General features: G+C 41.7%; 1 protein-coding gene across 16 annotated transcripts in view; it reads left to right on the top strand.

Annotated features, from left to right (window-relative positions):
- The window catches only part of CCDC88A (coiled-coil domain containing 88A), a 410,515-nt gene that overhangs the window by 346,359 nt on the left and 49,040 nt on the right, over positions 1-15,116 (top strand). For 7 of the 16 annotated variants that reach the window (XM_065590770.1, XM_065590774.1, XM_065590769.1 and 4 more), the window contains 2 exons: positions 7,351-7,619; positions 9,657-11,338. In XM_065590770.1, the coding sequence (XP_065446842.1) occupies positions 7,351-7,619; positions 9,657-10,640 (1,253 nt within the window). In that variant the 3' untranslated portion in view covers positions 10,641-11,338. Of the gene's footprint in view, positions 1-7,350; positions 7,620-9,656; positions 11,339-14,607; positions 14,708-15,116 lie in introns of those variants that run through there. The other 9 variants (XM_065590781.1, XM_065590785.1, XM_065590783.1 and 6 more) reach the window with 4 other exon arrangements.

The raw sequence follows: 15,116 nt of genomic DNA, 5'->3' as shown, positions 1-15,116 counted from the left end.
CATATAGCAATCTACCCCCCTCACAGGCGCTTCCTTCGTTTTGTAGTAAACAAGGTACACTACCAATTTGCTGTCCTTCCCTTCGGACTGTCCGCGGCTCCGAGAGTGTTCACCAAATGTATGGCTGTCGTGGCAGCATACCTTCGGTGACAAAGGATACAGGTGTTCCCGTATCTAGACGACTGGCTAGTCCGCGGCCGCACCAGAGAGCAAGTTCAGGCGCACGTCCAGATAATACTACAAACATTCCACGACTTAGGCATTCTACTCAACAAAGAGAAGTCCACTCTGGAGCCGACCCAGAGAATAGAGTTTATCGGGGCAGTCTTAGACTCCACACTCGCCCGAGCTCTTCTGCCAGGCACTCGGTTTCGCACCATCGCGAACATCATCCACGGACTCCAGGCCTTCCCAATTACCACTGTAAGGATGTGCCTCGGTCTGTTGGGTCACATGGCCTCTTGCACTTACATAACCAGACATGCCAGACTTCGGCTTCGTCAACCTCAGGCCTGGGTGTCCTCGGTGATTCGCCCTTCTCGGGACAGCCTGAACATGGTGGTCACAATTCCGAACTCGGTCTTGACCTCTCTCACCTGGTGGCTGGATCACAAGGCGGTTTGTGCAGGAGTGCCGTTTCACGCCCCACAACCCTCCCTGCACCTGGTCACGGACGCCTCATCTCTAGGTTGGGGCACTCATCTCGGGGAGCACCATACCCAAGGCCTGTGGACCGCATCCCAACTAGCTCTGCACATCAATGTTCGAGAGCTGATGGCGGTGCGCCTAGCCTGTCAGGCATTTCTCGGTCTCCTGCATGGCCGCTGCGTGTTAGTCCTCAGAGACAACACCACGGCCATGTTCTACATCAACAAGCAAGGAGGAGCCCGATCGTCTCCCCTATACCAAGAGGCCATTCACCTGTGGGAGTTCTGCATTGCCCACTCGATACATCTCCTGGCATCGTTCCTCCCTGGAGTCCAGAACACTCTGGCAGACCGTCTCAGCTGATCCTTCCAGACACACGAGTGGTCGATTCGCCCGGACATCATCTATTCCATCTTCCAGAGGTGAGGATTTCCCCAGGTAGACCTGTTTGCATCATGAGCCAACAGGAAGTGCCACGTGTTCTGCTCCCTACAATGGCGATCTCCGGGCTCCCTGTCAGACGCTTTCCTTCTAACATGGAAAGACCAGCTGTTTTATGCTTTCCCTCCATTCCCACTGGTCCACAGGGTACTGCTCAAACTACGCAGAGACCAGGGATGTGTGATTCTAGTCACTCCAACTTGGCCAAGACAGCACTGGTACACCACGCTTCTGGAGCTATCGGTTCAAACTCCGATCACGCTTCCCTTGTGCCCAGATTTGATCTCCCAGGACCACGGCCGATTGTGTCACCCCGACCTTACAGCATGGATGCTCCCTGGCTGAATCGGACAGCTACAATGCTCACATCCAGTGCAACAGATTCTATTGGGAAGTAGAAAGCCCTCTACACGGACCACTTACTTAGCCAAGTGGAAGCGGTTCTCCTGTTGGTGCGACCAGCGAGCCACGCCCCCTTTGCAGGCGTCTATTCCAATTATACTCGAGTATCTCCTGTCCTTGAGACAGCAGGGCCTGGCGATATCTTCAGTCAGGGTTCAGCTGGCCACTATATCGGCGTTCCATCCAGGAGAACACGCTTCCTTGGTCTTCTCTAACCCGATGGTTGTCAGATTCCTCAAGGGCTTAGACCGCCTTTACCCACAGCAACGCCAACCCGTTCCGGCGTGGGATCTTAACCTGGTTCTCTCCAAGCTCACAGGACCCCCATTCGAGCCATTGGCTACCTGCTCGCTCCTTTACCTATCTTGGAAGACAGTCTTCCTTGTAGCCATCACTTCAGCAAGGCGTGTTTCTAAACTCAAGGCCCTCACATCTGAGCCTCCGTACACAGTCTTCCATAAAGACAAGGTGCAGCTTCGCCCCCACCCTGCTTTCCTTCCCAAGGTTGTATCAGCTTTTCATGTGAACCAGGATATATTTCATCCCGGTCTTCCATCCTAAGCCACACACCAAGACCAGCGTATGCACTCCTTGGACGTGCGCAGGGCCCTTGCTTTCTATATTGAGCGTACGAAACCATTTCAAAAGATGACACAACTCTTTGTTGCAGTAGCCGACCGGCTGAAAGGCCTACCGGTCTCCTCCCAACGTCTCTCCTCTTGGATCACGTCCTGCATTCGTGCTTGCTACGACCTGGCTGGTGTCCCAGCGCCATGCCTCACCGCCCACTCCACGAGGGCCCAAGCCTCTTTGACTGCCTTCCTGGCTCAAGTCCCGATCCAGGACATTTGTAGAGCTGCAGTTTGGTCATCGTCCCACACCTTCACTGCTCACTATGCGCTGGTGCATTTGGTTCAGCGGTTTTGCACACAGCGATGTCTCACTCCGACCTCACCGCCTAGGTAAGGCTTGGTAGTCACCTAATTGGAATCGATATGAGCAAGCACTCGAAGAAGAAAAAACGGTTACTCACCTTTGTAACTGTTGTTCTTCAAGATGTGTTGCTCATATCCATTCCAAACCCGCCCCCCTTCCCGACTGTCGGAGTAGCCGACAAGAAGGAACTGAGGGGGCGCTGGGTCGGCTGGGGTATATATCCAGCGCCATGAAGGCGCCACTCCAGGGGGCTCCACAGCTGACCCACCAGGTGTTGCTAGGGTAGAAAATTTCTCCGATGATCGTGCACGCGGCGTGTGCACACCTAATTGGAATGGATATGAGCAACACATCTCAAAGAACAACAGTTACAAAGGTGAGTAACCATTTTTTCTTCAGTCCAATCCACTTCCCTAACTAATTTCCTTAATTTTTTAAAGTTAGCCTTTTTGAAATCAAAAACCCTAGTCACAGATCTATTTTTGTTTATCCTTCCATTTAGTTTAAACTGAATTAGCTCATGATCGCTCGAACCAAGGTTGTCCCCTACAACAATTTCTTCTATGAGGTCCTCACTACTCACCAAAACCAAATCTAAAATGGCATCCCCTCTTGTTGGTTCAGCAACTACTTGGTGAAGGAATCCATCAGCTATCGCATCTAGGAAAATCTGAGCCCTAGCACTTGTCCTCCAGTCTATATCTGGGAAGTTAGTCTCCCATGATCACACAATTCCCATTAGTATTTACTTAATTAAAAACATGTATAGTCGGGATTTTTATGTTGTCCAATGTGCACTAGTTTGCATTTATCAATATTGAATTTCATCTACCATTTTGTTCCCCAGTCACTCAGTATTATGAGATCCCTTTGTAACTCTTTGCTATCTGCTTTGGACTTAACTTTGGAGAAAAAGAAATATTCTCTTAAAAAAAAAAATTTAGCCACAAAATTAATTTCAATTCAATTACATTTTAAACAGGGAAATAATACTCCTTAATTTTTTGTATCTTATCTGTGTGTTTCTTATCTTATCTCTGAAATAAAATCTGTAAAAATGTACAACACAAACTAACCAAAATAACTATAAGGTATATAGAGATGTGTATATAATAAAATGCAGTCACCTTTACAAACTTTCAAATTTTGCCTTTGAAAACTAGATAATGTTACTACACTATTAGCAGTATTCCCTATATTTCATGTACACCTCTAACCTGATATAACGCGGTCCTCGGGAGGCAAAATAATCTCACTGTGTTATAGGTGAGACCGCATTATATCAAGCTTGCTTTGGCCCCCCCTCGTTCCTTGTTCCCTGACCGCCCCCTCCAGAGACCCCCATCCCTAATCACCCCCAGGACCCCATCCCCTACCCAGCCCCCGTCCCGTGACTGCTCCGACCCCTATCCACACACCCTGCCCCCTGACAGGTACTCACCGGCAGCGGCGGGATGCGGAGCAGCCCGGCCCCAGCCTGCTCCACTCCGCCACCGCCCAGCCGCAGCGCTCCGCTTCCCGCTGTCGGTGAGTGGAGGGAGGTTGAGAAAAGGATGCCCCCCCACACTCACCTGCGGCGGGAAGCGGAGCGACGCGGCCCCAGCCCGCTCCGCTTTCCTTGCCCCGGCCCCAGCCGTGTCGCTGCTGGTGAGTGTGGGGGTAATCCCTTCCCCCAAGTCCCCTCCCCTGAGCGACACGGCTGGGGCCGGGGTGAGGGAAGCAGAGCGGGCTGCTCCCGGCTCCCCCCGCTAATCCCCCGGGCCACTCTGGGACTGCGGAGCCCCCAAAAGTGCCCTCCCACAGCTCCTGCCCCCCAGACCCTGGAGGGGGAGCCCCTTACTTCCCCGAGACCCTCTGCTCCTTATCCAACCCCTCAGCCCTGGCCTGGCCCGGCACGCTTTACCGTGTTGTATGCGAACCCGCATTATATCGGGTCACGTTATATCGGGGTAGAGGTGTATTAATATAGATTTTTTTTAAACATTTTAATCCTGTTTGTGATGGGCATTCCACAAGATTTTATATTTACTGCTAGCTGAAGAATGCTGAACATGTTAGAGTAGCATCCATTCATGAGACTTCATAGAATGTATTTGACTAATACAATAACTCCTCGCTTAACGTTGTAGTTATGTTCCTGAAAAATGCTACTTTAAGCGAAACGATGTTAAGTGAATCCAATTTCCCCATAAGAATTAATGTAAATGGGGGGGGGTAGGTTCCAGGGAAATATCTTTCTCCAGACAAAAGATTATATTTTTTATATATATATACACACACACATATATACACTGTATAAGTTTTAAACAATTTAATACTGTACAAAGCAATGATGATTGTGAAGCTTGATTGAGGTAGTGAAGTCAGAGGGTGGGATATTTCCCAGGGAATGCCTTACTGCTAAATGATGAACTAGCACTTGGCTGAGCCCTCAAGGGTTAGCATATTGTTGTTAATGTAGCCTCACACTCTACAAGTCAGCAAGAATGGAGGGAGGGGAGACAGCATAGCAGAGAGAGACAGAGACACACACCATGTTTGTGAGAGAGACACGCATTGCCCCTTTAAATATGCTGACCCCACTCTAAGTACACTGCCTTTTTAAGTAGATCAACAAGTTGAAACAGCAGTTGCTGCCAGCAAACTCCCTCCATCCTGAGCCCTGTCATGTCCCCATCCTGCTCTGTGGCGATAAGGTACAAGAGTGGTGGGAAGTGGACACCCTGACATTAGCACCCTTCTTCCTCCCCCCTCTGCACAGGAAGCAGGAGGCTCCCAGGAGCAGCTCCAAGGCAGAGGGCAGGAGTAGCACGTAGCAGTGGAAGGAGGGACAGCTGAACTTCCTGGCAATTGATAGCCTGCTGGGCAGCTGCCGCCCAGGGAGCTGATAGGGGGACTGCTGGTCCACCCTGGCGCTAAGCCCCCACCATCTAGCTCCAATGGGCTGCTCTTTCTGCAAGCAGTAGACAAAGCAGGCAGCTGCCAAACAACATTATAAGGGAGCATTGCACAACTTTGAACGAGCATGTTCTCTAATTGATCAGCAACGTAACAATGAAACAACCTTAACCAGGATGACTTTAAGTTAGGAGTTACTGTACTTTCTTGATAATATCTGTTTATTGGTAATTTAGAAGTGAATACTAGAACAGCGTTTTTTTGCTTTATTGATTTTGTTACTCTCTACTGTGAAAGATTCCCTGAGTTAACTTGTGCCCCAGATTGTATATGGTACATCAACAGTTTCTATTGTAGACAGTTTTCCTTTCTTCAAATATAATTACATTATTCAGAAATAACAAAAAGGGTAGAGAGCAGTTTACTATTCACCAGTATCTTTTACTCTGATCCTATAAGAAAGATTGAAAATCAAAGAAAATTGTTATAGCAGCAGGGTTTTTTGCACTTACTGCTATGTTCCTCCTTCAGGTCACAATTGTAATAAACTAACATTGACAATATAAGGAAAACCTCTCTAGAGGAGCCTTTCTAGAAATTTTCTTCAAGTTTGTGGACAATACCAAGCTGGGAGGGATCACAAATGTTTTGGAGGATAGGATTAAAATTCAAAATGATGTGGGCAAACTGGAGAAATGGACTGATGAAAACAGGATGAAATTCAATAAGGACAAATGCAAAGTACTTCACTTAGGAAGGAACAATCAGTTGTGCACATATAAAATGGGAAATGACTACGTAGGAAGGAGTCCTGCAGAAAGGGATCTGGGGGTCATAGTGGATCACAAGTTAAATATGAGTCAACATGGGGGGGAAAAAAGCAAACATCATTCTGGGGTTATTAACTGCAGTGTTGTAAGCAAGACATGAGAAGTAATTCTTCTGCTCTACTCCGTGCTGATTAAGCCTCAACTGGAATATTGTGTCTAGTTCTGGGTGCCACATTTCAGGGAAGATGTGGACAAGTTGGAGATAGTCCAGAGAAGAGCAACAAGGATGATTAAAAGATGACCCGTGAGGGAAGATTGAAAAAACTGGGTTTGTTTAGTCTTGAGAAGAGAAGACTGAAAGGGGACATGATAGCAGTTTTCAAGTACATAAAAGGTTGTTACAAGAGGGAAGGAGAAAAGTTATTCTCCGTAACCTCTCAGGTTAGGACAAGATGCAGTGGGCTGAAATTGCAGCAAGGGTGGTTTAGTTGGACATTAGGAAAAAATTTCTAACTATCAGGGTGGTTAAGCACTGGAATAAATTGCCCAGAGAGGTTATGGAATCTCCATCATTGGAGATTTTTAAGAGCAGGTTAGACAAACACCTGTGGTCTACATAATACATAGTTCTGCCCTGAGTGCAGGGGACTGGACTCGATGACCTCTCAAGGTCCTGGTCCTATGGTTCATGTTCCACCTTTTCTGTCTCATTTATATAAGATGTCACATGAGTAGCAGATGACAATATCCACTTTACAGAGTTGCTGAACATGAACTGAATCATAAAGTCTTCTGTATACATTTAACCTCTTAGAATCAAATTTCAAGTGAAGGGTGCTTTTTTTCCATTGAAAAAATCAGGTTGAAAAGTTGTAACAGATAAGCCAAGGGAATGAAATTGCATTTTATAACATGGTTTCAGAATAGGATATTTGATCTGAGTAATATAGGACAATTAGAGTCTTCAACATTTTAAAAAAAATTATATAAAACAGGCATTATTAAATGCAGGGCCGGCATTTGGCCGCCCCAAGCAAAAAAAAAAAAAAAAAACCCTCTGGGAGCACGACTACCAAAGTGCAAAAAAAAAAAAAAAATTTGTGCCGCCTCAAGCACATGCTTGGTTTGCTGATGCCTAGAGCCAGCCCTGATTAAATGACATCTAATAATCCTCCAGATATTGTTCAGAATGTGCTGTTCAATTATTTTCATGTAATTTTTATTATAGAACATTTAATACTGTTTTCCCCAAAAGCAGGTGGAGTTAACAACCAAAGTAGGCCACAGAGTCACAGCAGTGGAGAATTTAGTCTGCTTCATGAACATGAGGCTTGGTCTAGCACCAGCAGCAGCCCCATCCAGTATTTGAAAAGTCACACCAAGTCGAATCTCATGATCCAGGAAAAAATGCCTGAAACAATAGATAATCAAGGAAAGCAGAAGATCAAAACTGGTTCTCCTGGAAGTGAGGTTGTTACTCTGCAGCAGTTTTTAGAAGAAAGCAACAAGATTACTTCTACAGAGGTTAGTTAAAAAAAATTATTTTAATTTTAGGGCTATACAATACCCTATATTTATGCACAGATTTAATATGTTACTTATAGTGTATGCCATTGCAGGACCCCCTTAAAATTCTTTTAAAAAGACACTGTCAAATAATAGTTTGTCTACATAAACAATTAGTTCATGGCAAGCTGGATGTGTGACTATATCCTGCACTAGCCTGTGTCTGTCCATGTGAACCCTGCTGACATGCATTAATAGTTTGTTTATACACTTTGATATAGTCTTTTTTTAATCAGGACTATATCGAAGTGCATTAGTGAACTGATGAGTGTCGATACAGACAGTCTGTGGCAAGCTAGTGTGGGGTAGATTTAAACCACAGCTTGCTGCAAACTAAATGTTCCTATAGAAAAGCCCTTCATTTTCAGGTCCAAAATTTAGTTTTTGTTAAGGAAAATAGAAAAAGGAGGGTGATGGCTACAGAATGTAATATGAGATGGTATGCTAAGTAGGAGCGAAGTGGCATTCTGGTTCAGTGTGCAGTGGGGAAAAACAGCTGCTGCCCACCTGGGATTAGTAGAGCTGGTTAGATGGCAGGAAGTGTACTTAACTCTGGTTGTGCATCCCCAGTAAAAGGAGACTGGGGCACTCCTGATATAATTTTAAAAGAAATAAATACAAAGTGTAACAATTTGTAAGTGGTTGCTGCTTCCCTCATGACCACATTAGGAAAGAAAAGTTGAGGGCTCCTGTCCTAAGTGCTGCAGCTGAACATACTCATCAGTAGTGGCGGGAGGGCAGTCATTTGCCCCAAAGTGGTTTCCTTTCCTCTTACTGCCTGCTAATTTTCTTCACTGAGAACTGCTGTCACAGCCCTCCTCATGAAGGTGGAGAAAGTGGTGGGATTGTCTTCAGAGGTTTCCCCCCCTCTAACTCATCATCTAAGGAGGCTGTCTTGCCTGTTTCAACATCTCCAATTGATGCTAGGCTCTTTCTAGTTTTGGTGGGATGAATGTCTGTAACTCCTGATATTGTTTCCCGGGGTTCTTCAATCCAAAGTTCTAGGTAACTGTGCGAGGTGGTGTCAGGAAATAAATCAATGGAGATATGGCCGTCATTCTGGTCCTGCCACAGAAGACAACACTCTTCCTTCTAGACCTTTGTAGACTGACCTGCTGGTGGGGGCCATATTTAGTCAGTGAATTTGAGGATGCTCCAGAGAACACTGACCTAGTCTTGGAGTATCCAAATCCTTGTCTTTCTTCCCCCTTTACTCCATCCTTTGAGGACTTTTTGTCCTTTATGATTTCAAGAATTGCAAGCATTGCTTCAGACCACTGGGTCCTAGCGATCATTGAACTGGTGAAATCCCTGATGCTTAAGAGCTATTACCAAGCCACCTCTTTACTTTTTCCATGAGAAAATGAGGTCATGATTTAATTTAAAATTCCTCCTGGTCAAGATTTTGAGTACTACTAGACATAGCCTATGAGTTCCAGATGGATGGAGCTGGTTGAACAGAAAAGGAAACTTTCTTCCAACTTTGCATATTGGATTTCTTCCAGCCACTTGAACCTGGTTCAGAAATCCAGAACCCCACACACTAGTCTTAGGTTCAAAACACTGGTACATATTGTTCAAATTGTTAAGGAAATTATCAATTAGTTAGTGAAAAGGAAGGCAGGAGAGAAGATGTGAGTGTGAGGTTCTAATTAGTTGATTGGTTGAGCTACTTGATATCAGAGGAGAAGTAATATCTCATGAACTCCAGATAGTTGCAGCCTTTCACAGATGTCTAGTTTCCAAGGTAGTAATGTTTCCTTATAGCCAATCTATAAGATAGCTCAAAGTTGTATACAATTCAAATTTAAGAGGTAAAATCATCACTTGCAGGTTTGCCACTAATGAATAGTCTTAAGCGATTCAAATAAATGTAGTATTTAAATAAAATCTAATTGTTTTTCACTTTCATGCAATAAAGATGACTAAAATATCTTGTAAATTTAAAAATTAAATCAGAACTACACAATAAGCTGTTTGGATATGTTTTGACAGATAAAGTGTGCAAGCCAAGAGAATCTTTTAGATGAAGTAATGAAAAGTTTGTCTGAGTCTGCTGAGTTGGCAGGAAAAGAAAAGCTAAGGAAACAGTCGTCTGTCAGCAGTGGTATCGTCAGGTCATTAAGTGTGAAAAACACAGTTGACTTCTCAGATGGAAGGTCAGGTAAACCTGAACAGCTTGTAAGGCCCAGCCCTCGTAAAACTGAAGATACCTACTTTACCAGCTCTCCAATAAAATTGATGTCAGGTACTCAAGGAAAGGTCAAGTCAATCAAAGAAAAAGTACAAACAGATCCATCACAACGACAATCAAAAGATTGCAGCCCTTATGCTACCTTACCTCGTGCAAGCAGTGTGATTTCTACAGCAGAAGGAACTACTCGAAGGACAAGCATTCATGATTTTTTATCTAAGGACAGTAGGCAGCCTGTATCAATTGATCCAGCACCATCTACAGCTGATAGAAGCATTCCATCAGCATCTAGTGAGTACTGTGCACACCAGCAGTCCTCTAATTTTTTTCATTATACATCTTATAATGTAGATTCTGTTCCACAAAATGATTTAGATAATATAGTTAAACCAGATCACTCGGGGTATAAATCTGAGAAGCCTAGGAATTCAAGGATGGGAAAGTCAAATGTTGACAAAACTTCAAGCACTAATGTGTTCGGTGGTAAAGTTGGTATATCAACTATTGATAGCACAGGGACATTTACTGTGGCTCATGTGTCACAGACATTTTTATCCCTTAACACTGAATTAGTTAGTAATATAAGTGGATTACCTCAAAGGTCTACAGCAAAGGTAACTAATCAGTCTTCAGATGACCATAAGTCTGATAACAGTAACCCACAGTCAGTTCTAAATAGTGAATGTACTGCTTCTTCTGCATGTGTAAATACTAGCAAGATTGAATCCCCTTTACTGGTTTCTGAAGATAACCAAACTGTTTGGTATGAGTATGGTTGTGTATGATAAGAGAGTTGTCATATTAAATACAAATGACAGATGTTCTTCTCAATGTCCACTGATTTAGGGAATGTTCCACTACAAATAAAAAATAGTTTCTTGGCAGGTTTATGGGGGAGGGGGATGTTTTCCTCTGAATGGTGATCTAAAAATCAGCTGTGTATTACACCATGCATATACATGTAAAATTGTAATCACACCAAAGCTTGCATGAAACATTAATTGCACTGTATATTTTCTGCATGCCTCTAAAAGCCTTAATAATACAAACTAATGTTCTGTATTTTTGTTTGTCACATGTTAGAAATATTTTGTTTTTCTACATTATTGAATGCATGTTAAAGCAGTTGCATGCTGCATTGCCAAAAATGGCACAAAGAACCAGGTAATTTTTACCAACAGGAAGGTACTTTTCTTACTTGTACTTTTGTTTTCAGATGCATCACCCATACAAAAATGCCTATTTTTTTCCTCTTGCACGTATACAATACTAGCAAAAACAAAAAAACCAACCTATTAGAGAGATTTCAGTATCTTTTGCTTTTTATTTATGCTATGTTTTGTGTGTCATTTTGCTCAAGGAATAAGTTGTAGCCCAAATAATTCAGTGCCTGTAATTTGCTGCACAATAAATATGAACTGTAGTTCATATTTATTAAAATATTTGAACTTTAATCAATAAAACAATTGTTAATATTCATAAATGGTACTTTTTTAAAATATAACAATCAAATTAAGTGTAGCAGCTGCATAGAAAAAATGATCCTCCTCTACCTCTTTTTCCCTTTCCTGTGGTTTGTCTTCCCATGTCTGACATACAGAGGTGGTCCAATGTGCTGTTTTATTTGGAGTCAAGTAACACTATAGTTTTATGAGAATTTTTACAATGTATAATAATAATAATAATAATAAAATCTTTACTAATTATGGTGGAAATTTTTATTTCCTATGCAGATAGAACATTGCTTAGTTAGAAAATGAGGCATGAGATTTGATAAGACTATATTAAATATGAATGCAGCTGAAATATAATTTAAATTTGATTATAAATTGTCAATTTAGCAATTCTTTATGGAATAATTTAGCTAAACAGAAAATGTTGAAAAAAGCTATTTAAAATTCTAGCATCTCTGCAACTGCTTGAAATCGCACTTTAAGTCTGGTAACAATTTAAACTTAAAAAGATTTAAACCAAACTTTAAAATTATACCATACTTCAGCTATAAATTGCATGTGTTTGTAGCGCTAGACCCTTAAGTAGACATGAGCATTTTTTTAACAAATTGAAACACAATTAAATATTTACGTTTGAGAAATCAAAAGTAGCTGTGCTATATAAAATCCTGCATGAGAGAAGATAGAATATGAAATATCTTGTTGAAAATAATGACTAACTTTTACAATTGCGCTTCTTTGGCCAGAAATCGTGTGGCAGTGCACAGCGCTGCCACATGGGGACCCAAATTTGATACCTTTGGTCCCAGGTCAGCAAGGACTAGAAGTGCTGCAAGAATAGTTCACTTAACTCTTCATGAAGGAAGCAGTAATTCCATTGTGTCACACTAGAAATATCTTCAGCTGATACAGGAGCATCATTGATGAACTTTGGAGAATCCATTGCCAGGTCTCCTCTGCAAGATGAACTGCTTTTGAAGGTGTGAGAAGGAAGCAAGTGGAGAACATAAAGTGTCTTAGAGAGACTCCACGAAGGAACAAATTATGCTTCTTCCAAAACATAAAATAGCCTTCCTTTACCATGTTTGCACACCTACACAGTTTATGGGCTGATAAATCTCTCACTTATCCTTTGGTTATGTCCAGCCTTGTGCTTCTTAATTAGGTCATTGCTGTATCTCCTAGCCTAAATACAATAAAAGAAATGCTCTCAACATAATTCTTCTTATTCTCACACACACACAGAGTACGTCAGTCTTGCGTCATTTCATTCTGCTTCACTTCTTGTTGTTCCATATTTGTTTAACTCATTTTTAACATATATGGTGCTGCCAGTTGAACAGAAATATGCACAATAAATTTTAAACGTTATCTATGGAATTATATAGGAAATCTATAAAATCTTGAAGTATCCTACAGGAACTCAGAAAGCACACTACAAGCATCGGTACTTTTTGGCGGGTTGGGTAACTGACAGCAAACCCATTTATTGGAAAAACTGATAAACTCCATGTACCTCATTATAAGCTATTAAGAATAAACCAACAGCACCATTTCGACCTATGTTGGCGCTCAGCAGTGAGGCCAACGATTGAAGGGAAACAGAATTTCAACCTACCCTTTCAACCCTAGATGTGATCCTTATAGATTGATATTGAGAAAGTAAAGGAAACTTTTCCAGCCAATGTGTACTTCCATCTCTGAATCATTTTCGTTCCTTTCACAAACACTAAATTCTCACACACCAATCTTCTTCTTCTATATGGCTCTGGTGTAGAGCAGCAACTACAATTTCACCTGAAGTTGATCAAGCCAAATGGCTACATCAGGAGTAGCAGTATTTATTGCAGTAATGCCTCCTTCATATTTATAAATTGGGCAGTAGGTAATATGTTTGATGGTCTGTCGTGAGGAGCCACACTTGCCAGTTAAATTTGATAACTAATAAAATGATAACTCTGGCAAAAGAAAGGGGCCTTTATGTGGATGCAATTTTTCTTTTATATTCATTTTCACTACCAGCACCTTACACTACCGGAGTGAAATTAAGAGGCTTTGTATAAATGAAAATCAGCCCTTTTAAATTTCATATCTTCACATTGGGGTTTTGGAATGACCTTTTTCAGCTTGGGCCACTATAACTATTTCCCCTTGTTTTTCAAATTTCTGATGTGCTATTGATCGTAGGAATTTTAAAAGTAACCCTGTGTTCCTGGTTTTCTGTTGGGCCTGATCCTGCCCCATCAATTTCAATGGGAGTGGGAGCAGACCCATTATTAGGGAATATTTTAATGGCCTTGAAAAATCAATCATGTTCAACTGCTGCTCAGCAGCTCTAATATTTGGGGCGGGGGGGGGAGAAAACAGATGTGCTCATGCATAGGGAGTTTCTCCTCTGTACTGTACTCCCTTACAAATACTCACACATCATGGCTGAATCTTTTCATTCTTGTTTCAGTTGTGGAGGCTTTGTGGGATTCCCTTCAGATCCCATCAGTGTTGCTCCTAGATCAATCAGAGGGCTTCCTACAAAGCAATTCGGTGCACTCATTTCTTGATCCATGTCTCTGCAACTCCTGGTCCCTGCTGGCCTTAGAAATGGAAATCCAAGACTAAAAATCAAATTTTGCGTGATAATTCAGAGTATTTGGTCATCAGCCAAAAATGGACATTAGACAGTTAATTAATTGTTCTGCCATGAACAGGAATAATTTTTTGCTTGCAACAAAAAGTTTGCCTGAAGCTTTGCTTTTCTAAGTGAACACTTAGTTAAGATACTTTATTGTGCATGTTATATCTGTTGCATGCAAAGGTTATTTTCCACTTAACAGACTTGAATTTAGCCATTTTAGTAAATAGTTATATATGTATTACTGGCAGTTAGGTTTAAACAAACAAAAAGTTGAGCCAATTTCTCTGCTGGTGAAAGTGGGCATAGTTCCATTGATTTCAGTGGTGTTTTGCCCTTTCATAATGGCACAGATTTAAGGCCATTAAATTTAAAAGTTGAATTTAGCCTCTTGTGGATTTGAAAAGTAATATTTGATTATTTTATATTTGATTATTTTAAAAATGCAAATATGAACTTTTATAACAGGTTTACCTTTAATATATGTCTGTATATTATTCTAGTGAATTCCTTCCTTCCCTCTCCCTCAACAACCCTGTCCCTCAAAAAAGTATTTTTATACCTTTGAGCAGGTATATCCTACTATTAAGTAACTGCGTATTGTTAAGTGAGGGCTTTTTCTTGTCCTGCTAAACAAATTGAATAACATGAAATGCTTTTCTCCTGCAGATGTGGAAGCTATACCAGAAAGCAGAAATTCAAAAAGCAGGTCTAGGGAGCAACAAAGCTCCTAATGCTATTACCCACTACATGAGATGTGGGCCAAGTGGTGAGTTTCCTGCCCAAACTGTAAATGAGATTAATTTCATTTACAACAAACTAACAGCATTACGTGTAAGAATAAGTGCACATTGCATTAACAGACGTAAATATTGCTTGCTTAACTGGTTTTCTATCTTGCTTATTAGTAAAGCCAGAACAGACGGCTGTAGTTAGGGTTTTTTTGCCTGTCTGGGCAGGGAACGAGAAATCTTTTAACACTTTTTTCCCTTGTAAAAGGACATAATTTTTATATATAAGATTCCCAGGATGTCTTTTAAAAACTTTATAAGAGGAAGCTTCAAGAAAATGAGCTTATGAAACAGTATTGAAGTCACTTATTTAAAAAGGGACAGATAAATTCAAAAGAATAGTTTTATAAAGCAAAAAATGTTAGTTTTATAAACTATTCTATATTG

This window comes from Chrysemys picta, chromosome 3, assembly GCF_011386835.1.
Source record: "Chrysemys picta bellii isolate R12L10 chromosome 3, ASM1138683v2, whole genome shotgun sequence".
Classification (NCBI taxonomy): domain Eukaryota; kingdom Metazoa; phylum Chordata; order Testudines; family Emydidae; genus Chrysemys; species Chrysemys picta.
The sequence above is the reverse complement of the archived record's forward strand: the minus strand, read 5'-3'. Positions and strand labels throughout refer to the sequence as shown.